General features: G+C 52.5%; 11 protein-coding genes across 11 annotated transcripts; 7 read left to right on the top strand and 4 right to left on the bottom strand.

Moving 5' to 3' along the window:
* Positions 1-867: 867 nt before the first annotated feature.
* On the top strand, positions 868-2,081 carry CLUP02_14404 (short-chain dehydrogenase; the record flags this gene model as incomplete). Its single annotated transcript, XM_049293332.1, has 5 exons — positions 868-916; positions 1,052-1,394; positions 1,476-1,588; positions 1,699-1,890; positions 1,999-2,081. The coding sequence occupies 5 exons, from the start codon at positions 868-870 to the stop codon at positions 2,079-2,081; spliced, it is 780 nt and encodes a 259-aa protein (XP_049150478.1).
* A 354-nt stretch (positions 2,082-2,435) lies between these two features.
* CLUP02_14402 (fungal specific transcription factor domain-containing protein) lies at positions 2,436-6,791 on the bottom strand (the record flags this gene model as incomplete). Its single annotated transcript, XM_049293331.1, has 8 exons — positions 2,436-4,312; positions 4,366-5,240; positions 5,312-5,385; positions 5,455-5,553; positions 5,616-5,829; positions 5,856-6,182; positions 6,237-6,643; positions 6,723-6,791. The coding sequence occupies 8 exons, from the start codon at positions 6,789-6,791 to the stop codon at positions 2,436-2,438; spliced, it is 3,942 nt and encodes a 1,313-aa protein (XP_049150477.1).
* Positions 6,792-7,209: 418 nt separating this feature from the next.
* CLUP02_14401 (cytidylyltransferase) lies at positions 7,210-8,466 on the top strand (the record flags this gene model as incomplete). Its single annotated transcript, XM_049293330.1, has 1 exon — positions 7,210-8,466. One exon carries the CDS (start codon positions 7,210-7,212, stop codon positions 8,464-8,466), a length of 1,257 nt encoding a protein of 418 aa, XP_049150476.1.
* Positions 8,467-9,719: 1,253 nt separating this feature from the next.
* CLUP02_14400 (F-box domain-containing protein) lies at positions 9,720-12,813 on the bottom strand (the record flags this gene model as incomplete). Its single annotated transcript, XM_049293329.1, has 6 exons — positions 9,720-10,961; positions 11,186-11,286; positions 11,345-11,524; positions 11,580-12,413; positions 12,462-12,725; positions 12,777-12,813. The coding sequence occupies 6 exons, from the start codon at positions 12,811-12,813 to the stop codon at positions 9,720-9,722; spliced, it is 2,658 nt and encodes an 885-aa protein (XP_049150475.1).
* Positions 12,814-12,886: 73 nt separating this feature from the next.
* CLUP02_14399 (uncharacterized protein) lies at positions 12,887-13,438 on the bottom strand (the record flags this gene model as incomplete). The annotated part of the gene is made up of 3 exons (XM_049293328.1): positions 12,887-13,041; positions 13,105-13,270; positions 13,331-13,438. The coding sequence occupies 3 exons, from the start codon at positions 13,436-13,438 to the stop codon at positions 12,887-12,889; spliced, it is 429 nt and encodes a 142-aa protein (XP_049150474.1).
* An 877-nt stretch (positions 13,439-14,315) lies between these two features.
* On the top strand, positions 14,316-15,704 carry CLUP02_14398 (acyl-CoA dehydrogenase family member 10; the record flags this gene model as incomplete). Its single annotated transcript, XM_049293327.1, has 2 exons — positions 14,316-14,630; positions 14,691-15,704. The coding sequence occupies 2 exons, from the start codon at positions 14,316-14,318 to the stop codon at positions 15,702-15,704; spliced, it is 1,329 nt and encodes a 442-aa protein (XP_049150473.1).
* An 836-nt stretch (positions 15,705-16,540) lies between these two features.
* CLUP02_14397 (aldehyde dehydrogenase) lies at positions 16,541-18,280 on the top strand (the record flags this gene model as incomplete). The annotated part of the gene is made up of 5 exons (XM_049293326.1): positions 16,541-16,645; positions 16,699-17,056; positions 17,107-17,195; positions 17,257-17,856; positions 17,918-18,280. 5 exons carry the CDS (start codon positions 16,541-16,543, stop codon positions 18,278-18,280), a joined length of 1,515 nt encoding a protein of 504 aa, XP_049150472.1.
* Positions 18,281-18,471: 191 nt separating this feature from the next.
* On the bottom strand, positions 18,472-19,498 carry CLUP02_14396 (rhamnolipids biosynthesis 3-oxoacyl-(acyl-carrier-protein) reductase; the record flags this gene model as incomplete). The annotated part of the gene is made up of 4 exons (XM_049293325.1): positions 18,472-18,538; positions 18,591-18,808; positions 18,870-19,011; positions 19,074-19,498. 4 exons carry the CDS (start codon positions 19,496-19,498, stop codon positions 18,472-18,474), a joined length of 852 nt encoding a protein of 283 aa, XP_049150471.1.
* A 524-nt stretch (positions 19,499-20,022) lies between these two features.
* On the top strand, positions 20,023-21,865 carry CLUP02_14395 (4-coumarate-CoA ligase 2; the record flags this gene model as incomplete). Its single annotated transcript, XM_049293324.1, has 4 exons — positions 20,023-20,338; positions 20,389-21,386; positions 21,444-21,547; positions 21,610-21,865. 4 exons carry the CDS (start codon positions 20,023-20,025, stop codon positions 21,863-21,865), a joined length of 1,674 nt encoding a protein of 557 aa, XP_049150470.1.
* A 1,387-nt stretch (positions 21,866-23,252) lies between these two features.
* CLUP02_14394 (monooxygenase) lies at positions 23,253-25,123 on the top strand (the record flags this gene model as incomplete). The annotated part of the gene is made up of 2 exons (XM_049293323.1): positions 23,253-23,485; positions 23,557-25,123. 2 exons carry the CDS (start codon positions 23,253-23,255, stop codon positions 25,121-25,123), a joined length of 1,800 nt encoding a protein of 599 aa, XP_049150469.1.
* Positions 25,124-25,924: 801 nt separating this feature from the next.
* Positions 25,925-26,232, top strand: CLUP02_14393 (uncharacterized protein; the record flags this gene model as incomplete). The annotated part of the gene is made up of 2 exons (XM_049293322.1): positions 25,925-26,037; positions 26,112-26,232. The coding sequence occupies 2 exons, from the start codon at positions 25,925-25,927 to the stop codon at positions 26,230-26,232; spliced, it is 234 nt and encodes a 77-aa protein (XP_049150468.1).
* Between the last annotated feature and the right edge of the window lie 94 nt (positions 26,233-26,326).

Below are 26,326 nucleotides of genomic sequence, written 5' to 3'. Positions count from 1 at the left end.
ATGCTGTGAGGGTTATTCCCATGACACAAGCATTGTCTTTCCATAGTTGGAACAGCGGGTGCGAAAGGGCTGGTTAAATCCGTTTTATCAGGTAGTATGGGTCAAGAAGAGATTACCGGTGGCGAATGACTCCTTTTTTCAGTCGAATTGATAGTCCAGCGATAGCATTTGGGAATATCGTCAAAGGAGCAAACTACCATTTCCAAAAATAAAGGCGTACTTGGAATGCGAGTGCTCGTCGGGTGGGCGCCGCAACAGTATCCTTGACCGAAGGAGCTTCCATCCCACTCAACCCTTCGCTATCTTGATCTCTCAATGCCACCTCCTCATTAGAGAGGGGGACTTGGGAATGACGTGACAGGAGGTGGTTCGACAGATACCTCCAACAATAGAAGCTTAAATTTGTGCCAACACTCCGGGTATTGCTTCATCCTGCGGCCTGCGGGGAGCGGTCCATCCCGTGGTGTGGATAGACCCGCGCGGGAAGCTACGCTGGGTATGCTTCTCCGCGATCTTCCCGCCTCGCTTTCTTGGACGATTTCACCGCCGAGGAAAGGTGGCTGCGCGTGTTTCCTCGATGAGATGATGAGATGGAGATGCGTATGCGGAGTGAAGCAGCTTGTCTCACCGGTCCATCCGTCTTATCAATCGTTCTTGGTTTTGGTTTAGGTGTACTGTGTAAGTGCGTGAACTTATTTACATTGGGACTTTTCATACAAGTTGGCATTGCTGGCACACTCCGGATTGCTCAGTAATCCGCGCACCCAGTGTCGGCACCAAGGATTAGCATTCATAAACCCGTGTATAGGTACTCAACGCCGTTGTTGGATGTGAGTTTTGTAAAAGTGAAACAAGCAAGATTACATTATGGCGTCTCTTCTCCGTGGTGCGGCTTTCATCACTGGCGCGGCTTCTGGTACGTTTGACTCCCATTCATTTACTTAGAAAGACCTACATTCATCATTCTCCCGCACATCCTACTCGATTCCTCTTATTAACAGAGAAATATTGACGTAAAATACAAAACAACAGGCATCGGCCAAAAAAACAGCCCTCGCCTTCGCCCGAAACGGCATCACCCGCCTCGCCATAACCGACATCAACGCCCAAGCCCTCGAGGCCACGAAATCGCTCCTCAGCGAGAAGTATCCCTCCACCGAGGTCCTGACACTGCCCTTGAACGTCCGCGATGCGACTGAAGTAAAAGCCGGCATCGCGGAGACGGTGTCGCGGTTCGGGCGCCTCGATGTGGCTGTGAATAATGCGGGGATCGCGGGTAAGGGGGAACTGACGCACGAGATTGACGAGGAGGAGTTTGGCGGGATTGTGGATGTTGATTTGTATGGGGTGTGGAGGTGTCAGAGGGAGGAGATTAGGGTTATGTTGGAGCAGGAGTATGTTTCGTTCTTTTTTGTGGATGTTATTCGCTCAGGTGTCTCTTGGTGAGTTTGGTATTGATGTGGATTTGTGACTAGGGACCTTGGAGTGAGACGCGGTCGAGGAGCCATCGTCAACGTGGCTTCCATCTTTGGCGTCGTCTCGCCTTCGCTTTTCATGGCGCAGACGGCGTATTCGGCTGCGAAGCACGGTACGTCGTCAACTCACCCCCTACCCTTTTCCTTTCACCTTCCCTATTTCGAAAGAGAAACATGGTAAAGCACGCCACATAGCAAAGGTACTAAAACAGAACCACAACAGGAGTCATGGGTCTGACCAAGAGCGACGCAAACAACTATGGCCGACGAGGCATCCGCATCAACGCGATTAGTCCCGGCTGGATCGAGACGCCCATCGTGACGCCCTTTTCGCGCGAGGCAGGGAGCCCACTGAGTCAGTATGTTGAGATGACGCCTTTGCAGCGGTTAGGTCAGCCTGAGGAGATTGCTGATTGTGAGTCTTTACTGTCATTGCTTTCTTGATGTCTTTCGTAAACTACGTATCTTGATTAAAGTACGGTATCTTCGATTTGGTACTTGGACTGACGGGCTCTTGATCCAGGTATCACGTTCCTTGCTTCTGATATGAGTAGTTTTATGCAGGGGTCTGGGTTGGTTGCTGATGGTGGGTTTACGGCTCATTAGTCTCGTTGGTGAGATGGAAGGCGTGGGATGAGGGCGGGTGGTTTTGATCGTGGTGATCTTGACAATGTTAGAGAATCTGAGTAGTTTGTGTCACTTGTTTCGATGGCTCTGGGACACGTAGTTGACAAAAGAAGATATCTACTCAATTATGCTTCACAGCCGGCACATCCCTACCTACAACGCTATGTAAGGAGTACGTACCCAGGTACAAATGTCGAGAAACGAACCAAGCCCGCAAACTCCCATGGACTACCAACGCCCAAGATGAAGTAACGAAGAGTGAGAGAGAGAGAAAAAGAGGGTGGATGCTAAAGAAGAAGAACCGGGTCTGTATTCCCATGCGATAAGGTTGACTCAGAAGCTCAAAAAGTCCAGTTCGTGGTTTCTAGGCGCTTCGTCCGCCGGACGCCTCTCTGCCTTACCAGCAATGGAACTCTGCACCAGCTCAATCAGACTCACAGAGGTCATGGTGTCCAGACCACCATCGGTACCCATCCAGTCCATGGCGTCATGGCCAAAGGGCCCGAAACCTCCTTGATCCATGACTGTGCCCTTGGCCTCACTCTTGAGACTGCTCTGAGTGGGTTCCTCTTTGTGGACCTTTTGCTGGCTTTCCCGGCCACTTTCCCCTCCACCACTGAGCTGAAAGCTGGACGGTGACTCAAGACCGATCCCGGATGCTCCAGACTCCCAATCGTTCAGTTCTAAATCGCCATACCGCAGATTCGCCTTTCGAGACGGCGATGCGTTACCGTTGGTCGTAATGTCCTGTGCCCAGCTGTTGGACAGTGGCGAAACAAATATGCAATCCTCCACAGGTTTGCTCTTGGCATCCGAAGCGTCGCCTTCTCTATCATTATCTATCGCCGAACCGTTGAGAAAGTCTAGATTGAATAGCTGATGATCGTTTCCGCCTGGATGATACGTCGCGGGCTCTAGGGGAGAACTGATGTTTGCGTACACGTTGCTCTGCGACGACCTGCGCGTCGACGACTGCGTCTTGGCGCCGAAGAAAGGTAAGGGCGGGCGAGCGAACTCGGACGCTCTTCGACTGCTCGTCGATGGGCGACGTCTTTTATTCGGTGGGCTGTCCCTGACTTCCGCCTCACGTCTAGCTGGTAGAAAGGAGTAGACACTGTCCGTGTTGCCTCTCCAGCCAGGACTTGAAAGGAGACTCTTTTCGCTGCCCGTCAATATGATAGGCGGCTGGCTGGCACCGTCGAGACTGTCGTTGTCGGTCCGGAGTTTCCGAAGCACCGCCTTCAGTAGGTTGTCCATGCGTGCTGCTGGCTGGTAGACTTGACTCATGTCGCTGATAGCGCTGGCCAGAATCTCTAGGTATCCGAGGTACGTTCGCCTATCAGACTCGCAACGGTGATATGCCAGTGCCGCAATCAGAGCAATTGCTGCAGTACCGGCGTGCTGAATGCCGGTGATGAATATCTTGGTACCGTCAAAACGTTGTCGGTGTTGCCAGAAGATTCTAGCCACTCTAATCGCATGGAAACTACAGATACTGCGCGATGATGCAACTCGGCCTGTGTCTGTGGTTGATTGTGACACGTTCGTCCCTAGGGAGTGATTGAATTGATGGTGGTCGGATGTGTCTTTGGAGTCAGGGTTCGAGTTCGGCGTAAGGTTTGCGTCAGTGCTGATGGTATCGCCAGAAACCTCTTCGTAATTCGCCCACGAACGGTGCAGCAATATCATCGACACGTGATATTGCTGGTGAAGAAGGAAGTAGCTGAACGGTGCATGCTTGATGTTGGCAGGCTTCCACTGCAAATGTTCCGGCAACCGCCTATACCAATTCTGCAATTGGCGATCGAGGTTGGTGCTCTGAACATACGCATCTTCTTCGCTATCCGCTCCGTCTCTCTTATGAAGGCTCGCTGGTGATTGCCGGCTGTCTCTAGCTTCCACGATACGACCCGCAAGCTCCATCAACTCAACGAGCTGATCGTAGATTTCCACAGTTTGATTTTCCTTGTTAGTGGGCCCAGGCGTTCCCATGAGCGACGTGAGCTGTGAGAAGCGCCGCGATAGTAGATCCATGCCGACATCTTGGCTTTTGATGCTCGTGGGCCGACCCAGGAATAGGGACCAATATTTGTCGTATATCACGCAGGCTCTCATCACCATATGGCGGATGTCGACCTCCTGTTCGTCAAAACCACTGTTACGGCAGTCCAAATGGAGCCCGATGTCAAAAGCTAATCTATTCGCCATCCCTGATGAAGCATCATTATTATGTGTTCTTTGAAGAGGCACGCGATCGGCTTACCAGCATACATCCACCCAGTATTATCTCTGCCAACGCCGCATTCCAGGTCGCCGAGAAGAAGGAGGGCCTGTACGCTGGGTATTCCACCAGGTCTCTCGAGTTCGACATCGAGCATGTACTTGGCCTCCCTGTGCAAAGTGCTCTCCCGGTTCCCCAAAGCCATTCTTTTCATGTCGTCACGACTGCAATCAGCAAATCGGAAGCCCATAGCCAAGATTGCGATGTGCAGGAACGACGAGTAGAACTTTGGGCTTTGCGACTCTCGATCGGATTCGAACGATTCTCTGTGAATGATTTTGAGCACACTATTGTAGTGCGTCCAGAAATTGTTCATGAGGTAGTCGTGAGTCGTCGCTGTCAGTGTCCGAATGATGCGTTCAGCACGCCGTATCTGCTCTGATGGTTCACGAGACCGCGAGCTATCACTAGTGTCGGCGTAGTAAACATGAGAATTTGCCGTCGGGCCAAAGAAGCGGAGCCGTCCAGATAGCTGGTCAAATGAAAGATTCCCTCTCGTCGAAAGAAGCCTGTGGACAACGTTCTCTTGTGTTGAATCCAGTATACGGAATGCAGATTGTTCTTCTGCAGGAACATGGAAGCAGGGGCTCGTGGTAGACGTGTTCTCTGCGTGGTCGCTACCTTGTACCGAGTAGTCATCGTTTCCAGAATCCGGAGGCGAGGGGACCTCGGGGGCAGTTGGTCTCTTGACTGGAAACCTTCTTTGCTCTCTTGGCTCTTCCGATAACTGCTGGTTCTCGCGTCTCGTCTTCGGGGGATGCACGGCTGGTGGAGGTTGAACACCCTTTTCCTGCAGCATGCCCTCGAGCATCGCAATGCGATCGGACAAAGACGACATGTACGCCTTTGATATTGGTCTGGTGACTTTGTCAGCATTTCAGATAACACTGAATTCAACTGGGAGCATTCGGCTCTCAAGTATACATACCGCCGCCGCTCATCGTCATTCTTGATAACGCACTCATTACCGGCCTTTTTGCACTGGACGCACTCCGACTCGCCCTTTGGAACTACACAGCGGATTCTTCTGTCCCGACAAGAGGCGCAGGCGACAGATGCTCTGTGCCTTACCTGTTGGTTCTTGGCTTGGCGGGTTGAAGGTATGCGAGGAGTAGTGTTTTCTTGTGCGGTGATTCCGGCATCATCGTTTGAGCCTTGCCCGGCTTCATCCTTGATGATGGTCATGGTCTCGTATCCTACGTTTTTGTAAAGAGCCACAGCTTTCCGGGTACTAATGGAATTATACGTGGGAAAGTGTAGGTATCACGATGATGGAATTGCGCAAGTGACGACCCAGACGAGTTCGAGGAAGGATACTGGAAAACGAGTGCAAAATCAGAGGGGAATGGCTGTCCAACGGCGAGAATGCCGAAGATGGAGGACGAGCAAGTCCAAGAGCGTCGAGACTCAAGGCTGGACCCCACCGTGACGACAAACAACGGGGCCCTGGGAGTGTCACGCAGGCAGGCCACCCCTCTTTCAGGTTTCGTTCAGGTTGTTGGCCAGGAGAGGAATGCCGGCTTGGTAGAGACAGCGGAAGGGCAGTGGATCCCGGGCAAGCAAGCTCAGATGTGGTGGGATGGAATGGTGTAGGTGCAGGTGGAGGTGCATGGCGAGGAGACGGTTCAAGACAGCTTGTTTCCCCAATCTTACACTTGCAGCGAGCCATTGCGGATCCGAACTCAGAGCTTGGCTGCGTTGGAGGATTCGTGAAAGCTCCGAGCTCGGGACTGGAGTCCGGGATGATCCAGCGAATGCGACACTTGTCGCGACGGCGAATCTCACTCTTGCCCGATAGACTAGGAGAAATGATTGAACTAAAGCAGCCCAATGGAACCAGGGCACTCCGTTACCCCAGACGGAGGGAGCTTGATGCTGGGTATCCGGCGAACCCACAGTCAATGGTCTGGGGATAGTGGGCCACGGGAGGCCGGAGGAGCCAGGACTGGGTCGGCCATATGGATACCACAAAGAGAGGGGGTATGCTCCATATGGGACGACGACGACGACGAGGACAAGAATCCATGTCGGCAGGATGTTGTCCGAGGGGAGAATGGAAAAGGTCTGGACGCCCCATTGACAAAGATGGTTGCACGTCGGATGCGGGGAAGGTTGTGAGGTCCACCGGATGCCGCAGATGGACGGCGCAGTGACATTGAACGTCGAGATCCGATGTCGAATTAGACGAAGCGGATTTGCCGACAGTTTTCCGCGGCGGACGAAGCGGACAGCAGCTGGGTTGGCTCCCCTTCACTAGAAGCTGACGACATGTTGACGGTCCAGGAAGGATGGGCCATTACGTCATTGTAGGTAGGGAACAGCAGAGAGCATTATCGTACTGAAAGGTAAAGTCTGAGATTTCTCTGGATCTTGTTAATAACAAGGCGTAAAGTAGAGTTGACCAACATGTTGTCGTTAGTTGAAGATGATAAAAAGAGGTTGGTTGAGGAGCTCCAGAGACAACACACGGCAGGATACGTACTTGACGAGTGGAGATAGGATTAGCCAATCACATGACAGTGACGCAGCCCCGCGTTATCTCCGCAGCGGCAAGGATGAATCAGCATCGCTAGCGCGAGCCCCACACTCTGACTCGTCCCCCTCACCTCGGCCTGGCAGCAAGAGCTACCTACCCTGCGGAATCACCCCACCTGCCCGAGGGAAACAACAGCTCACAGCACCGGATTCAACTCAACTGAACTGCTGTATCCGTGATTGAGGCACGCATCGCCGTTACTTGCTAATTCTGTCTATAGTATACCATTTGTATCTACTGTTCACGTCTCTTTGCAACTCGTCACGTGCAAACACGAACCGACTCCCAGAATGGGCTCTCAAGACTATCCGAGCCTACTGCTCCTCCCGCTCCCCACCCAGCCACCATCACGGGCCTCGCTCAGCGCCGCATACCGTCCCTCGCTACAGGCAGTCCTATCCAAACTCAAGAACCCAAGTCGGTCTTCCGTACTTATTGTGGCTGTCGTTGGCCCTCTTCTCCGCGGGGCATCACCAAAAACCAAATCGCTGTCATGGCAAGCTACCCAGTCTCTCATCGCCGGTCTCTACAGCCTCATCGCCCTGATATGCGCCGAGCAGGCCATTGCCAGCGATGTCGATGGGGGACCTGGCGCGGTTGACGCACGCGTCGTCTTGGTGGACCACGATGCCAACCGGAGGTTTGCGCCGGACTTCCAGGCCGCCATCGATCCTAACAACACAACGGTCGTGGACCTGCCGACCTTTGCCTCGGCATACCACCCCTGGAACTTCATCTTCCATATCAATAGTGAACAAGGCTATCGTACATTGTCGACATATCTCAAGTTCGCTGAGAGTAGGCAAACGATTTTGCAGTCGCAACTGGTGGTTGTCGAGGCAGGTCTGAGTATGAATGTCGAGGGTTCGAGCGAGGATCCAGTGGAAGATACCCCGGGATACAACATCGTCTGTCTAGGGGGCACATTCGACCATTTACACCCCGGCCACAAATTACTCCTCACGGCAGCCGTACTTCTACTCCGGGTGCCGGTCAAGGACTCGACATCGCATTGCCGCTTGATCGTCGGCATCACCGGAGACCAGATGCTGGTCAACAAGAAACACGCAGAGCTCGTGCAATCATGGGATGACAGAACCAACTACACTCTCGACTTTTTATCATCCCTTCTTGAGCTAAACAAGAGCGGATGGAAGAAGAAGACAAGCCCGGCAGAAACAGTGTCGAGACAACCGGGCCGCGTCGAGGCCACCTTTCGCGACGGCGCCATCGTCGTCGAATGTGTCGAGTTCCAGGACGTCTATGGCCCGACGGTCACGCTGGAGGAGATGGATGTGCTCGTGTACTCGGGGGAGACGCGGTCGGGAGGAAAGGCCGTCAACGACAAGCGGACGGCGCAAGGGTGGAGACCGCTGGAGACATTTGAAGTGGAGGTATTGGATGCCAGTGAGCAAGGAGAGGGGGCGAGCGAGACGGAGAATTTCGCGTCCAAGATTAGCAGCACGGCGATTCGGAAGCAAAAGGCTGAGGCAGCGGCCAAAGCAACGGCGACAGCGAGGCCAGAGAGTAAAAGCCGGCTGGCTTAGTCGATGGTGAATACGGTGGTGGGGATATCACGCCTATGGCTAAACAATACGGAGGCGTGACTTTTTGAAGTGCCTTTGATTTCTGTGGGAAATTGGCACCTTTTCCCACGCTTTCTTTGGCTTGAAGCGCCCAGAAGAGAACCTGAATAAGCTCTTAGGAGGGCCATTGCCCAGTTTCCCATCACCCAAGGCAAAATCCAACGAATTCAGTGGCATTATGTCAAATTTCGACAGACTTCCTATCCCGCTTGAATAATTTAAAGATCCGACATGGCATATCCCCCTGTTCAGTCTCTTCCGTGCTACGAATAACAGCCCGCCATGAAGGAGTGGACCGTAGTGGCTGAATGGTTGACGCACTTTGTAGAGACTCAAGGAGACGGAGTAACCAAGACCGTGTGCCGTATCACATGTAAGCCTAGCTCAACACTCATTTGAAAGAACGTTGCATCCGAAACGTATGGATTCCTCCCGCAAAGCTACGTCAACTGTCTGTGATGTAGAAGCCTAAAGACTATCATGCATAGCCATCGGGCCTCTGACTGGTTTGCTTCTTCCTAAGGTAGATATCGCTTGAGCGGTACTCACTATTCTCCGCTTGCCCCCGCATCCAGTATGCCGGTGGGAGCTCTGCCGATGTGCGCTTCTATAATCCTTTATACAGCTGGTCGGACGGCCCCCGATGGCGTGATGCTCTTTGACGCTCTCTGACGTATTAGTTAGAGGTAATGTTTCGGAGGACACTCCGGTTTGAAGCATCGTGTTCATTGGGTTCGCAAATTGTGGCTCGATGCACTACCTTTCTGTAAATGTTGTGGATGATTAAAAGAGTTGTCGTTGTCTACTGTACCATCGCCCAGCTGATGTTAAATCTGGGGTGAGAAGCCTGGTCCGTACTAGGCTCCGCAAGTCCGGAGACGGCGGCGGGTGGGCCCGAACTCTGACCGCGACTAGTGGAGCCGCGATCTACGGTGATCATGTCCGGTCCGGCTCATCTGGTGCGGACAGCATTGAATCAAATGATGTAAAAGCCTACAAGTTCATCATTCGAGTTTGGGGAGAGACTGACTGAGCCAAAGCACTGGATATACTGGATGTGGTCTTGGTCTTCATCTATTGTCATCTAATCTTCGTCTACTCTTCGTTTATACTTTTCTACGTATAGTTTGCTGTTCCTCTGTCTTTACTTTGGCTTCTCACTCCAAGTCTTCTAGCCTCCTCTGTTTGACCTTTGGTTTCTAAGTCTTTTTCTTCTAATCAGCTTCACCGTCTGTGTCGAATGCCCCGATAATATCCAGCTGCAAGCCGTGCTCTCTACACGCTTCCTTGATCTCACGTGAAACTCCAGCGTCGCCCTCGGGCACCACAAAGGTCTTCCAGGCCTTGGCGACGACGTCTTTGGTCTGAATCGTGTAGAGAAGAAGATCCGTCACCTCCTCGTCGGAGCCCATCTCGTTGAAGAACTCCAAAATCTCCATCTCTGGTGGGAGACCGACCGAGTGCATGCGCGGCTTCTTAGACGTCTTTCCAAAGAGCTGGTAGTCCCAGTTCATCCTCATACTCTTGAGCGCCTCGAATTCTCTCATCCTCAACGGTTTGCGACAGCCGAGCGTTGGCGAGTCAATGGTGAACGTCTTGAGTGAGTGGGCCTGGGAGTTGAGGGCGAGCACGTAGTCGGCAAAGTTGTCGGAGCTCTCCTCCAGCTCGGGCTTCGGCTCTGCCGTCTGCGTCATGACGAACTCTTCCAGGCCCTCTGGGAATTCGAGGAGGTCTGAGAGTCCGTCATCGTTAATGTCGCATTCGAGAAGGTGTAACTTCTTCAGGCCGGTCTCGTGGGGACGCTCCATGAAATCGAATCCCTTCTCGTCGAGTTTGGCTCGTTTGATGATCAGGGTCTCCAGCGTGGGGTGAGCAAAGATGTGGATGTTTTCTCGCAGGTCCCAGTAGGCGTCATCGGCGCACTGGTAGAATAGTGTGCACTCCTTGAGGTACGCCAAGTCGAACGGCCCGTTGAAAAGGGTACCGATGCCGTGTAAAAGGACGTGAGGAACAGCAATGTCGAGTTTTTCCAGATTTGACATGACGGAAAGTGTGCGCGAAAGAGTGTCGGACCGCGTGGGGTCATAATGAGAGTTGTGAACGGGTGCGTCGAGGGCCAGGCGCGAAAGCTCCTCATTAGGATAAATCAATTTCACCTCATTAATGGCCGAACCACGCCGCGGTCGCCGGCCCAGCGATTCGCTGAAAGTGAGATGAAGCTCCGGGCTCTGAAAGTGAACGCTCTTGTACAAGACGGCATCGGCCAACCTATGGTAGCGCTTGTTCAAGCGCGATACATTGCAGAGGTCCTTGTGGCAGAGGCGATTCAGCGTCTCGATGAGGAGCTCCTCGGGCAAGGCGGCGAGCTTGTCGCGTTTGGCGTCGTCGCCGTTGACGTCGCCATCGGGGAAGAGCAGCATACTCGTCGACCTCACGAGTATGCCTTCAGGCCCGGCCTTGATGGGGTGATAGTCTTATCTTCCGTATCGTGGAGACCCTCAGCTGACGGGGGACCTTGCGGGAACAGCGGGGCGGGTTTAAATCGTATGAGTTGTTGAGCAGGGACGGTAGAAAGAAAGGAAGTAAAGTGAACGATTCACCTCAAGAAGAAAACTCTCCCCAAGAAACCAAAAATCGAAGAAGAAATTCTGCAAGCAACAAGGTGCTCTAAACGGTTCACCTCAAGCAGCGTCGGACTGAAAGAATGCGTGGAATGTTTGAAATGCGGAAGTTGCATCTCAGCTGCGTCCATCGTAAGGTGGCCACTGTAACGCACGGCCACTGTGGCTGGGATGCATGTGTCATCCTGTTTTCGGTTACGGTACGTCTAAGTACGTACCTGGCCGGAAGGGTGGGTCTGGTTTCGGGGCCACCTCCGGCAAGGCCTCCTCAATGAGGGCCGGGGCCAGCTCCCGATAGGATCCGTTCAACAAAAAGGAAGAATTGTTGAAGCCAACGTTACTAATGATTCTTGAAAAAGACGAAGAGCCGCTACGGAATGATTCGAGCCTTTCTGAACCTGTTGAACACAGTATGCCAAGAAGTCTTCGTATCGATTTCTTCCTTGCTGGAACCCCACATCTCGTGGCACTGGGTCATGTCAAGCTGCCTGTCGAAACCGAGCATGTTCGTCAGACCGTATATCATTCCCACGCCATGCGTTGGCTCAATGAAGGTACGGTCGTTGATAATGTGACCGCCAACAAGGCCATGCTTCTTCTCCATCTCTTTCCACTTTTCAACATGCTTCATCAGATAGTGCTCAGGCAGAGGAGCCTGGCGATCTGGCAGAGGAGGAGTGCCCTTCAAACCAAAGTACTCACAGATGACCGGCCATCTGTATCTCCAAGAAGAAGATTCAAAGTTGTCACCGGCATTGTACGTCTGTTTGTGTGTGACATTGGGATGCAACGATGCATAGATGCAAATCTTGGCGAGAATATCTTGGTTGCTTTCGTGGCTGAGATTGTTCCAACACTTTTCGTTGCCCGGGAAAGGGCAATCGACTCCTTTTCCTTGGATTTCTGCAAAGAGAGAAAGGTAAATTCCCAGCGTCTGTGCCGCGCAATAAATGTTGTTGTTTGGCACGAAGCCAACAATTGTGTCAGCTCTGACTTCGCACCAAGACCAACTCTTCCCCTCGCAAAGCCGAGACAGCGCATCAATCTGGTGGTAGTAGAAGAGTTGCGAGCCAAATGGTTCAGGGATTCGCGGTAGCGACTCGCGCAGAGGGAGTTTCTTTGCGAACGGAAAGTGATCAATGAGATGGATGCCATATGCCTTGGTGCCTGTTGGCAGGACGACAAATTGCAGGCTTGGGGATAGGCGATCAATGGCAGTAACAGCCTTTTTGACGAGCTCAGTGTTGATCTCGCATTCCTTTGCCGGGTCGAGGTTCATGATGTAAGCTGGTAGGTAGTATTAGCACACGGGCTGGTGTAAATGCCGTCACTGACGTTCCATACCGCAGAAGTAGACGTGGGTAATCTTCCGGAGATTCTCTACTTTGTTCCGGATATCTGTTTCGAGAGCTTCCTGCCCTCCGGGTGTCAGGATGTTTACACCGCTGACAACGTGAAGCTTCTCAGATACTGGCCACTGAGTGGTTTCGCTGCTGATTGGGCGATTGGTGAGGGCCGTCACAGAATCAAAGGTATCTTGGCTGGGATAACCTTGGAGTATAGCATTAACGATGGCCCACCCAGTGATTCCACTTGAGCCTGTATCGCCTTGTTAGAACGAGCAAGTTATTTGAGAACGGCTATACAAACCAAATAGCAGGGCATGCTTCTCAGCTGTCTTCGACATGGTGGCTCTTCGAGCACGCAAATAATGAGCTGAGCGCTTGCTATACTTAGGTTGTTCGTCGGTTATCACCCCTTTACTTGGTCAAGCCTCTGCAGTTGCGTGGTTCAGTATTCGACGTCGATTCAGGATATTGCGAAAGGAGAAGGATAGGTTGAAGACCAGAGATACAGTAATCTGATAACGTTGGTTGCTTAGAAGGATTGGGTCTGACCGGCTTTTTGTTGACCGCTTATCTGCATGCCAAGGTCGCCATTCAACAAGTGCCTCTTAAAAGCTGGATCTTCAGCTTACGAGTAGGAAGAGAATGGGGACTAATTTTCACTGAGGCGTTGCTTGCCCTGCGCCGTGACTTTGAGCTTAATCTAGTCATCACCGCCCAAGAGTCCGAGCAGAGTTTAACACCAAAGTCAATGCAGTCGACATTGGACGGACTTGAGTATGAAGGATAAAGTCCATCCTAGCAGAAGACTACCTGAGAATGAACCTGTCATCTTCATGCAATAAAGAATTGACTGACGAAAAGATCTGTGGAGGCAGTGTTGCCAGATGTGTTGTACTTGTATGAAGGCATAGACATGCGGATAGTGAACAGTGCGAGGTGCAACAACCGGAGTTTACACGGCATTGGTTTATCTCGATCCGGCGAAAGACAATAAATAGAAAAACCAAAATGATATTACATATTATTCTGCCAAGTGTGACTATGGTAGGACGGGACCACACAGACTAAGGTCGTGACCTAGGGAGGGTAGGCGGTAGCGGGAACAAACATGGTAGTAGAGCACACAGTGAAGCACGCAAAGATACTTCTACTCTTCACATCTCTACAGGGGAACCCCATGCAACCCTGCAAAGGTAAATTGACCAGTGGATAGAACGTGTAAGATAATAGAGGAGTAGTTGTACAACAACGCCAGGTAGGCGTAGCACGAGTACTTTGGAGGCTGGTAAAAGGTTGGCCTGATAGAGCAGATAGTCAGGAAAATCCTGCAAGGTCTCATTGGCTTCTGAGGCACCCTATCAGGGCGCTCAACCAAGGATTTGAATGGGTGTATGAGTGCGGTATTGTTTCGGGTTCCAGCCTTCTCCTCCTCATCCTGACGCACAGCCGATGATCCCCGGATGAGCTCCCCCGCGTGGACTCCGCACAAGCTTGCAGAACCGTGAGGGGCCGAGGTCAACGCCCCACCCCAAGTTCCCCGGCCGTCTGATACTTGGAGGATGTATCGAGGACACTGAATCATTAGCGTCTGGAGCCGCATTAAGCTCTGGATGATACTGGAGTCTGCCATGGAGGGGAGCTCATGAGGTACTTGGACTCGACTGTTGGTACGGTGCAGCGGATGGTCTCGGCAAGATCGCGGTACCACTAGGCTTGAATGGATTCTCTCGGCTTTATAATGCTCATCGCTATAAGTTGAAAGTTCATTTTGAGGATACAATTCAAAAGTTCAGGCAGAATTACCGACCACAAAGCCCACGGATAATCAAGTCAACAAGTTATGGAGAGTCCCGCTTTTGCTCACCTGCCACCATGGGTGAAAGCCAAGCTCTCACCTTTGGCCATTGAGAAGATCAATGCTGTGTACGATTGGGTCGAAAACGAGTGTATTCCGAGAGAGCAGGTCTTCAAAGCCCAACTCGAGGCTCGACGCTGGACAACACCGCCATTAATACACGAACTGCGCAAAAAGGCCAAAGAACGCGGTCTTTTCAATCTCTTCCTACCCAATCACTTCAAGGAAAGTCCGGGTCTTACAAATTTGGAGTATTCATGCTGCGCTGAGATAATGGGCCGGTGCTACTGGGCAGCCCAGGTACGAAACATGTCTTTGTATTATGGCTGATGGCAAGACTGATGTGCTAACTTGCTTTAGACGATGAACTGCCATGCTCCAGAGACAGGCAATATCGAGCTTCTGGCCAAGTACTGCAACGAAGCACAGAAGAAGAAATGGCTCCAGCCGCTTCTCGACGGCACTGCATCCTCTGCCTATTCCATGACCGAGCCGGACGTAGCGAGTTCAGACGCAACACAGATCGGAATCAGCATCAAGCGCGAAGGCGACTTCTACGTAATCAACGGAAGGAAGCTCTACGGAAACTGCCTCTGGAACAAGGACTTGTCGTTCTACATCCTCATGGGCTGCACCAACCCAGACAACCCAAAATGGTCCCGTCACTCCATGATCATCGTCCCCTGCGACACGCCAGGAATCAGCCAAGTTCGCAACCTGACAATCATGGGCTATGACCACGCGCCAGAGGGCCACGGAGAATATCTCTACGAGAACGTCCACGTCCCAGTAGAAAACATCATCCTCGGAGAAGGACGCGCCTTCGAGATCGCCCAAGGCCGTCTGGGTCCCGGCCGGATCCACCACTGCATGCGCTTAATCGGGCAATGCGAGAGAGCCTACGAGCTAGCTCTGATCCGCTGCAACGACGCCCGCAAGAAGCCACGCGGAAAACTCATCGGCGAGTTCGATTCCAACATTGAGCGCGTTGCCCAGATGCGTCTCGAGCTGGATGCCGCCCGCCTCGTCGTCCTGAACGCCGCCGATACGATGGACCTCTTGGGGAACAAGGCTGGCAAGAGAGCGATTGCGCAGAGCAAGATCCTGGTGCCGATGATGGCTACGAAGATTATCGACGAGTGCATGCAGATGTATGGAGGCCAGGGACTGACGCAGCATACGCCGCTCCCTGAAATGTGGACGTATGCGCGCTTTGTGAGGATTGCGGACGGGCCTGATGCGGCGCATCGGCATCAGGTTGGGAGAGAGGAGATGAAGACGGCGGATGAGGTTATCAAGAAGCACAAGGTGTATCAGGAGCGCTGTATGAAGTTTGCAGAACAGTACGGGGAGCGATACACATCATTTGACTAGGGATTAGCCACAGTGAAATCTAGTTGAGCTCTGTACCTTAGATAACGAGAATGCTAGAGCTTTGAGTCTTTTACTACAATCAAGTAATCGTAGTAGCAAGCGAGTGTAGTCAATGCTCACAATCTCATCATGGGTTTCGAGAGCCATCGCCAGCTGGATGAGCTTTCCTTTGGTCGACGTCCATATCATCTTCATCGAAACTTCCTATACAGTAGCCATATCAATTATCGTATCGCTCAGAAATCCTGCGCCTCAACAGTCATTAACGGTTGCGACCCAACCACAGGAACAAAGTGGGGAGAACGTTGATCCAGCGGAAAGTCAGCCGTTCTCCCGAATCAGTTATGCTTAATTTAGACAACCAACTCGACTAAGGATGTCACAACTTACTCAGCATTCAATTTGCACAAAAGACCCAGTATTATCGTCAGCTTTGGTCCTTCTGTCCAACAAAAGATCCCCGCAATTTGGTGGCGTTTCTCGTGTGGTGTCGTGGAACCCAAGAGCTTTTCGTTGGCACAGAAGGCTGCGTAAGCTGCGCCAAGTTGGACGTGCATGCGTCTCCAGGCAGGCGAGAACAACGATCCCCTCATTGAGGGTGCATTCATGCGCTGTGATTATGCGATGCCGGAATGAAGGAGGACGCCGAACTTATCTCCGTGGTCCTTCGATAGCCTTTGTGTAATGGGTCATGGCCGGAGTTGTAGATGCTCAGAAGATTATCAAGATTGATTTGCTCATTTAAGCCCGTTCTGCTCTGTGTCGTTAACTGAAGTTCCGTCCAAGATCCGTCGTCTTGTCTCATACAGTACCCTTTCTTAAAGCATCTACTCATCATGGATACATTCGGGTCGTCGTTGAAGGAAGCTGTGAGCGGCAGCAAGTCGGAGTTCCCTTGGAGCAAGACCAACCTCCCCAAGCAGCTGTACATAAACAACCAAGTGAGCAGGAGTTTATTCTCTAAGAAAACTTGACGTCGCTGACAGAACGTTAGTATGTCGACTCCAAAAACAGCAAGAAGCTAGAGCTCTTCAACCCCAATGACGAATCTCCAGTAGCCGATGACGTCCCTCTCGGCGGCCAAGAGGACGTCGACGCCGCCGTCGCAGCAGCAGAAGCCGCCTTTCCCAAGTGGAAAAAGACGCTCCCGACCGTGAGGCGAGACATGCTGAACAAGCTCGCCGATCTGGTCGAGCAGCACGGTCAGGTCCTGGCGGACCTCAACCGCCTCACTCTGGGAGCGCCTTGGGCAACCTTTGGAAGCTTGGAGATGAAGATGGCCAGTGAGAGTCTGAGGTACTTTGCGGGCTGGACGGATAAATTTCCCGGCGAGACGTATCCCCAGGAAGATGGTGAGATAGCGCGTGTCTTTGCTGTCGAATTTTGACTAACGTGGATGTAGGCTTCTTAAAGATTGTTCGGAATGAACCACTTGGCGTTTGCTGTGGAATCATTCCCTGGAACGGTCCTGTTGGGAGTATTGGCATGAAGGTATAAAGTCACGCGGAACGACTCCCTCTTAGCTTTTTCATGCTACTAAAAACTCGTATAGGCTGGTCCCGCGCTTGCAATGGGCAACTGCTTCATCCTTAAGCCATCAGAGAAGACGCCGCTTGCAGCGCTGGCCTTCGGCACCCTCATCGAACAGGCCGGGTTCCCGCCAGGCGTGTTCCAGATCGTCTCTGGCGACGGAAGCACGGGTGCGCTGTTGGCTAGCCACATGAAGGTGCGCAAGGTCAGCTTCACAGGCTCGACGAACACGGGCCGCAAGATCCAGGAGATGGCGGCCAAGAGCAACATGAAGCGGGTGACGCTCGAGCTCGGCGGAAAGTCGCCCGCCGTCGTGTTCAAAGACTGTAACCTCGAGAACGCAATCACCTGGTGTGCGAACGCCATTACGGCGAATACGGGGCAGGTGTGCGTCGCTGCTAGCAGGGTGTATGTCGAGGCGCCCATCTACGATGAGTTTGTCGCCGGGTATAAGAAGGCCATGGAGGAGAAGCTCAAGGGTGTTGGTGACCCGGACGCTGAAGGGACTACCATCGGCCCATTGGTCGACAAAGCTCAGTTTGAGAGGGTTCAGGGCTTCATTGAGCGTGGTCAGCGAGGGCAAGGGACGCTCTTGGTTGGCGGAGGCCGAGTTGGCAAAAAGGTAAGGACTTCTGTCCAGGATCGCTGTCCAGACGAGAAACTTTTGTTAATCTCCAGCCTAGGGCTACTATGTCGAGCCCACGGTGTTCGAAGGCGTGGCGCAAGACGCCGAGATTGCTCGACAGGAAATCTTTGGGCCAGTGTCCATCATCAACAAGTTCGAAACCGAGGAGGAGATCATTGAGAAGGCAAATGATACCAACTTTGGGCTCATGGCCGGCATCTTCAGTCAAGATATCAATCGTTGCCTGAGAGTTGCTTCAGAGATTGACAGCGGTATGGTGGGGATCAACTGTATCAGCCTGATGTTCCTGACGGCGCCGTTTGGTGGTACCAAGGAGAGTGGACTGGGTCGGGAGGGCGCGATCAATGCGCTAAGAACCTTCACGGAGCCTAAGACTGTCATGGTGAACTTGACGTACTGAGGGGGCCATAGTCGTACATAATAGTATATCCCGAATAGTGAGTTGATAGGTCATGCCATTACTACTACCATGTGATCGTAGCCACACCGTGCCGACCCCATCTTCATGTCTCATCAGGTCGCTTGTGTTCACACATGCTATACCAGGATATAATATCCTGTAATCTAGCCATTTACGAGCGACTCATCGTCTTATAGCTTGGATTGTCTTCCAGCAACTAACCGCGCCCCTCCATCGATCTCAATGACCACGCCGTTTCTGTCCGGAGATATCAGTAGGAAGATCTTGAACCAGTCGGAACCGTACTTACACGTATTTCGCTGCTCGAGAACACAGGAACACGGCGACACCAGCGATGTCGTCTGGCTCACCAAGCCGGCCAAGGGGATTGCCTCTGCTCAGCTCTTCGATTCCACCGAGGTTATTGATTAAACCTTGTGCCAGCTTCGACGGGAAAAAGCCAGGGGCAATGATGTTGGACGTGACGTTCTTCGGGCCTAGTTCGACCGCGAAATTACGTCCCAGATGCTGAGAATGATATCAGCGACACCGCAACTTGCGGCCATTTCATTGAGACGTAAGAACTCACATTGGCAGCTGCTTTTGATGCCGCGTACATGATAGTACCGTGTTCACCAACGTGCGGTACATTGCCACCCGCTGTCGAGCTCACGGTGAGCACCCGGGCTGGATCGTGTTCTGACGCTGCTTTCTCGAGTAGAGGTAGGAACCTCGAGTGGCGTCAATACATAGTTGCCACTGTATCATGTTTTGATGATGGCAACGCGCTCACTTTTGAACCAACTCAAACACGCCTCTCACGTTGAGATCCAAAATCTTGACTGAGCTGCTGGGCGGGGCATCCTCAAACTTGGAACCCCAGGCTGCTCCAGCATTGCAGACCAAGATGTTCAGCCCCTTCTCGCCCACGATGTTCTTGACTTCTCCGACGAGACGGACGATATCTTTCGAGTCGGCGACGTTTGCGGCGATTCCGATTGCCTTACCTCGAGCATTGGGGAGACGGTTAAGCTTGTCAATGGCTTGGCTGATGCCTTGCTCGCCCTCCAATTTTCTGGCGGTGATGATGACGTGAGAGCAACCTGAGAGGAGGAACGCCGTGGCCATGTGCAGACCTAACCCACGAGATCCCCCAGTGACGAGGGCAGTCTTCCCCTTGAGGGAAAAAGTAGAGCCGAAGTCTTTGAGTTCCGACATGGTAGGGGATGACTTGGTCGACGATGTGGCCCACAACCAACAAAAAGTATCAGATCCAGATAGTCAGTGACCAAACGCGAAGCAAAGGGCTTCCCGGGGCTATTGCCGGTCGCTTCGGTTTAGTCTCCTCCCGGGGAGCTCGGGCCAGTCGGGGTAGCAACATGGCGCCGGCTCGACCCCAGGTTTCCCCAACGTTACCCCGCATAAACCCCCCTACCGAGGCGATCCCGAGGGAAGACACGGCCGTTAGTAGCCCCATCCCAGAGTGCTAGGACCTGGACAGGATGACGACGGTACAACACACGCGGACCCTTGTCGGGGTTCGTAGTCAGATTTCATGATAATGCCTGACTCTCTAGACTCATTAGGTTGAGGTGTACCTTCAAGCTTCGTGAAGTTCGATCCGGCGCTATCCAATATCTCATTCAAGTTCTGAATTTCTCCTTCAACCCTTGCGTCTTCTATGTTCAATCTCACTTTATTCCCATCTTCCGAGTGCACCAGAGCTGACCAACAATAACAAAATGGTCTTCAACTCACCTTATCCGCCCCTGGATATTCCAAAGACAAACCTCCTCTCATACCTATTCCCCAAAGGGTCAACGCCATCTGATGAACCCATATGGATCGACTGTAAAGATGACAAAATCAACCTCTCACCAAAGCAGATGCTGCAATGGGTGAAGAGACTGGGATTCGGCCTTCAAAACCTCGGTCTCAGACGCGGAGATGTGGTCATGATTTGCACACCCAACCAGATCTTTGTGCCGGTAGCATACCTTGGTATCGTGTCCGTAGGCTGCGTCTTCAGCGGCGCCAACCCAGCTTACACAGTTCCTGGTACGTTTTCTCGACTGAATTGCAACCAATCTTTGACTAAAACTGTGCAGAGCTTGTGCATCAAATGACCAACATTGCGGCCAAGGTTGTACTCGTCCACCCAAATCATCTAGATCAGGTCTTGGAAGCCGCAGACAAGTCCAGAATACCTCGTTCTCGGGTCTTTCAGTTCTCCGAGGTTGAGAACCCGGTCAAGCACGGTGTGCCGGACTGGAGGCAGATGATTGGCACACCAGCCCAGGCAAACTCATATCAATGGCCAGAGCTGAGCGCGGAAGAGTCAACCAGCACCGTTGCAACCATCAACTACTCATCGGGCACCACTGGCCTGCCAAAAGGCGTCTGCGTATCACACCACAATCTCATTGCCAACGTCGAGCAGACGATCTACATGAGATACGCGGAAAAGCCATACTCCTTTGAGAACCGGCCCCGGGAGAGATGGATCGGCTTCTTACCCCTCTACCACGCCTACGGCCAGCTCTATGCCGTCCTCATGGCGATGAAACTGGATGTCCCGATCTACATTATGAAAGAGTTCCGGTACGAGGACTTCCTCTTCGCCATTGGCAAGTACAAGATCACCAACCTGCAAGTCGCGCCCCCTATCCTCGTCATGCTGTCGAAGCGGCCAGAGACAGCCCGCTACGACTTGTCGAGCGTCAAGGACATGCTCTGCGGAGCGGCGCCCTTGTCGCGGGAGCTGCAGAATGAGTGCCAGAGGAGGTTCTCGGTGCAAATCAACCAAGGGTGGGGCATGACGGAGGTGACTTGCGGGGGCATCATGGTACCTGGAGGCATCAAAGACGACACTGGCAGTGTGGGGAAGCTGGTGCCAAACTGTGAGTGTAAGCTGGTGGATGAGGAGGGCAAGGAGGTTGGCTTTGGTGAGCCGGGAGAGTTGTGTATGAGGGGTCCCAACATTTGCCTCGGGTACTGGCGCAACGAGGTTGCCACCAAGGAGGCGTTGGTGGATGGGTGGCTCGAGACGGGTGATATCGCCGTCTGCAATGAAGATGGCTACTTCTGGATCGTGGACCGCAAGAAGGTAAGGGTCTTGTCTTCGCGTCCTCGAAGCCGGACAACTTTCTAACAAAAGTTGCAGGAGCTTATCAAGGTCAACGCCCTTCAAGTTGCGCCCGCAGAATTGGAAGCCGTCTTGCTCGAGAATGAGCACGTTGCAGACGCTGCCGTTGTAGGAATCACGATGTAAGCAACATACATAATGTTGAAACGACTGCAGCTCTCAAGACACTGACATCACAACGTAGTGAAGGCAACGAGTGGCCTAGAGCTTACGTGGCTCTCCAGGACGTCTCATCAGGGAAGGTTAAGCCAGAAAATATCCAAGAATGGATCAAACCGAGGGTCGCCAAGCACAAGGCGCTCGTCGGTGGTGTAGTGTTTGTCAATGAGGTTCCCAAGCTTGCGAGCGGGAAGATTCAAAGAAAGGTGATGCGCGAGTGGTCTAAGAGGGATGCAGCGGCCCTGGAGAAGGCCGCGAAGAGTCCGAGATCGAGGTTGTGAATTGATAATGGGGTTACACAATAACGGGTTTGGTACTTGGCACCAGAGGAGGTGATGGTTATGAATCGCAACTCTTGTATCTAATTGGCCGGTCATGCAGGAAGCATCTGCAACTCATCATCAACTGTCGAATAGCATATCAAGGACAGCTCCCATGCAGGCACATATTGTTGTGAACAAAACCGTGATGAAGATCTTGACGAACTCCATGCTCAAAACTAGTGTAGTCCTCCGCGCGTTAATACGAACTTGGGCAGCGTCCCTTTCGATGAGACCGGCCATTCTCGATCTGACCTACAGTAACGTCAAATAGACATGTAGGTGTTTTTATAACCCCAGTTCACGCTCCGTTTTCCGGTTGAGGTCTTCCGACCTACCCGCAGTCGTTTCCACCTACTGTTTGTTTCCCCGCAAGGCCGCATATGCCCCTCTGGCAAAGGTCGTCACTGCTACCCTCATGTAGCCTGTTATGACAGGCTTTCGCCGGGGTCCGCGGTCATATGTGATTTCCCGGAGATCACAGTGCAACATCGTGGAGTGCGGACACTAGATCCTTCCCGGGGCGGCAATACCCTTCTATTTCATGACCAATTGCCGAAGGGTATCTAGCCAATCCCTCTCGAGCACGCATGTTTGTCTCGGAGCTCATGTACAGACGACATCAGCCAAGTTGCGCTCGCGCCTACCCTTCAGCATAGTAGAACACAAGAACGGAGTATCAGGTTCGGCCAATGTTGGTCTCGATCAACACCCACTTCATCTTTGACCTCTCCATACTCCGATAGGCCCGAGGGGTTGCCATATTCTAGAGATGACACTCATTTCTTATAGGCAGGACGGAATTTTGAGTCAGTAAAGCCACTGTGCGGCTCACGAGTCTGACTCGAAGTGACTCTTGGATTTACCATCGATGGCATTGTACATTCAGTCGTCTGATGTTGATGCTGCCCGCACCTGCAGTATGAAATGCACGCGGCCGTCATCCGGGACAGTTTGGACGCCACCGCCGAGGTTGTCTGATATCTGCCATGCCTAGGAAGAGCTGTGAGCGTGAGACTCGAATCTCGCCTCAATAACAAGCGTACGAGGTTGCGGCTTGCCTTTGGCGTACAAACCGTCTGTTTTTGTAACGCTAAAGTATGTCTACGGTCAACGGTGGCGACGATTTGATACTTACGTGACGTTAATTTACGGGGGCCATCAACTTCCTAGTTTACTTGTACCCCTTCCCCATATATATTGCCTTATTGCGGCTAACTGAAATGAACATAAATATCTGGCTCTTGGGTTTCCCTCTCCAACAGACTTCTCGAGCTTGACTTTCGTGTAACCTCGAATTTCTATAATCCACTTCATCCAAACAATCCTGATTTGATACCACTTGACCATGGGGGATATCCTGCTACCAGAACCCACAAGTGCGGGAGATAGAGACGCAGCAAGACGCCCGTCAGCTCCGATTCATAGCGAAAGACACGTAAGGATCATTTGCGTCGGCGCAGGTGCTTCTGGCTTGTTGCTAGCCTACAAGCTCCAACGACATTTCTCCAACTACTCGCTTCAGTGTTATGAGAAGAACCCCTCGGTAGCTGGAACATGGTTCGAGAACAGATATCCCGGGTAGGTACACCTCCAGTCAAAGTCAACAAAGACTTCCCCAGACCAAGACCTGCAAGTCCTGATCTTCATAGGTGTGCCTGCGACTTTCCGTCGCACAATTACACTTGGACTTTTGAACCAAAGCTGGACTGGTCCGCCGTTTATCCTCCGGCCCCCGAGATCCTGGAATATTTTGAAAACTTTGCCAAAAAGCATTCACTATACCAATACATCAAGCTCCAACACCAGGTCATCGGCGCCCATTGGAACTCGGAAGCCGGCGGCTACGACGTCCACGTCAAAGACACATCCACAGGCGAAATGATCATCGATCACTGCGACTTCCTCATCAACGCAGGCGGCGTCCTCAACAACTGGAAATGGCCAGAGATCCCAGGCCTCTCGAGGTACCGCGGCAAGCTACTTCACACCGCAAACTGGGACGACAGCGTCTCTCTGCAAGGCAAGCACGTCGGCCTGATCGGCAACGGCAGCTCGGGCATCCAAGTCCTGCCCGCGATCCGCGAGCAGTGTAAACGCGTGACGACCTTCATCCGCAGACCGACCTGGGTGTCGCCCGCCCAGGGTCTCGAACAGCACTTATTCAGCCCCGCGGAGAAGGCAGAATTTGCGACGAAGCCGGGAGCCCTCCTCGAGTATCGCAAGAATAACGAGTCTGGTCTCAACGGGCAGTTTGGAATTTTTCTGAAGAATAACAAGATCAACGAGGACACGCACGCGTACTTTGTCCAGCAGATGAAGGAGAAGCTCAATGACCCCGCGCTCGAGTCGAAGCTCATTCCGGAGTGGAGCGTGGGATGTCGTCGTTTGACGCCGGGCGTCGACTACCTCGAGTCACTCACCAAGCCCAACGTGGAGGTCGTGTACGGCGGGATCAAGGAGATCACGGAACGGGGGTGCGTCGCCGATGACAGGCGGGAGTACCCCGTAGACGTACTCATCTGCGCCACGGGCTTCGATACATCCTTCAAGCCGCGCTTCCCCATCGTCGGTCCTTCGGGCGAGAATCTCCAGGACAAATGGGCCTCGGATCCTGAGTCGTATTTGGGCGTGGCGGCGTCCGGGTTCCCAAACTACTTCATCATATTGGGTCCAAACTGCCCCATCGGCAACGGGCCCGTCCTCCCTGCCATCGAGGCGCAGGTGGACTGGATGCTCAAGGTCATTGATCGCTATCAGACTACCAATGTCGTCTCTTTCACGCCCAAAGAGGAGGCAGTCCGCGACTTTGTGGATTACAAGGAGTCTTTTATGCCGCAGACCGTGTGGTCGGATTCTTGTCGGTCGTGGTATAAGCCTCGTGACGACGGCCCTGTTGTGGCGCTGTGGCCGGGCTCGACGCTACATTACATTGAAGCCATCAAGGAGGTGCGGTGGGACGATTTCGAGGTCAAGTACGCCGGGAACAGGTTCGCGTGGTTGGGGAACGGGTACTCGCAGACGGAGCTGGACGAGACGGCGGACTGGGCATATTATATTCGGGACGAGGATGATGATCCTCCCCTGTCGACGGCTGGAAAGAGGAAGTTGCTTACCAAGAGTGGTACTATCATGGGTCCGAGGAAGACTGTAACGTTCTGCGGGAATCCTGAGGAGGAGGAGCAGCATCAGGAGGTGAAGGAAGCATCTAGACTGTAATGAAGAGCGAACCTAGTATTACGTTTTGCAAGCTAATTAGCTACTTCTCACGATCTCTGTGGATATCTTACCTGATTACCTTCAGCATGGTACATCTAGTGAGTCAGTAGAGTCACAAAGTAATCGTGAGATGCCCCTCTGTGATTCATAAACACAGCAGGCAAGACGAAATAAGGAAATGGTCAAAAAGCCAAAAACAACAGGAGCCCACCGGACCGAGGTTCGAACGCAGGAGTCCTGAAGAGTACGGAGCATCACGCACTAGTCAGCACTTCACGGCTCCCAACCCTCGGTCACCAGGCCCGATATTTGTTGTTACGATGGGAAGGCACTAGACTTCTGATAAGGTCTGCTGGCCTGATCTCGCTGTGTGTATACCGACTGGCAGTTCCGGTTCATTCCATAGACATTCACTTCCTAACCCGGACCACTCACCTCGTGTGCCATGCGCATCAGTCACGTTACGTGTGAACGATACTGTTAATTCATCCACCTCATCTGGATCTCAGCAACGCCCGAAGCTACGAATCAGTATATGGCGTGGTCGTGAAACGTTGATCTACAGCAGTTCCAAACACGAGCACCTCACAATCACAAAAGGACAGCTCGCGACTGCGACTGAGTAGTCAGGATAACTACCACAATCAGGACGACATTAGCTTTTATCCTCCCTTCTCCAAAGGCACACCCTCAGGACTGGTTTCAAATTATTGTGTCCCTCAAAACTCTCAGAGGTCCTACTGCGTCTCCCACGTTCTCGTTGCGTGGGTTCTGCTCGCCGTCGCAGCGGCCGACGAGCCCATGCCTGACACTGGATCGGTCGGAGCAGGCGCTATCGCAGGCATTGTCCTCGGCGGTGTCTGTGTCGTGGGACTGCTTGCCGCAGCTGTCGGTTTAGCGCGCAACCGAATGTGGTAGCTTGATGCCAGAACGAAGACTCAACATGAAAAGGTTTCAAGATGCATATAATAGCGTGGAAGGCTGGAAGGAATCGTCTTTTTCTACTTGATGGAAGATTGCAAGTCAGCTCGTCGATTACTCGAGATATGAAGCCCGGATCGGTCAGTACATGCGTTTGCTGGCAAGAAACCAACCGTCTATGCTGTTGAGGCTCATCATCATTGAGAAGCAAGGGCGCCGGGTCGAAACATATTAAGGGGGAATACAAGCCGGCCAAGTAAGAATAGGAGTGGGTATTCATCA

Source organism: Colletotrichum lupini, chromosome 7 (genome assembly GCF_023278565.1).
Source record: "Colletotrichum lupini chromosome 7, complete sequence".
NCBI lineage: Eukaryota > Fungi > Ascomycota > Sordariomycetes > Glomerellales > Glomerellaceae > Colletotrichum > Colletotrichum lupini.
The sequence above is the reverse complement of the archived record's forward strand: the minus strand, read 5'-3'. Positions and strand labels throughout refer to the sequence as shown.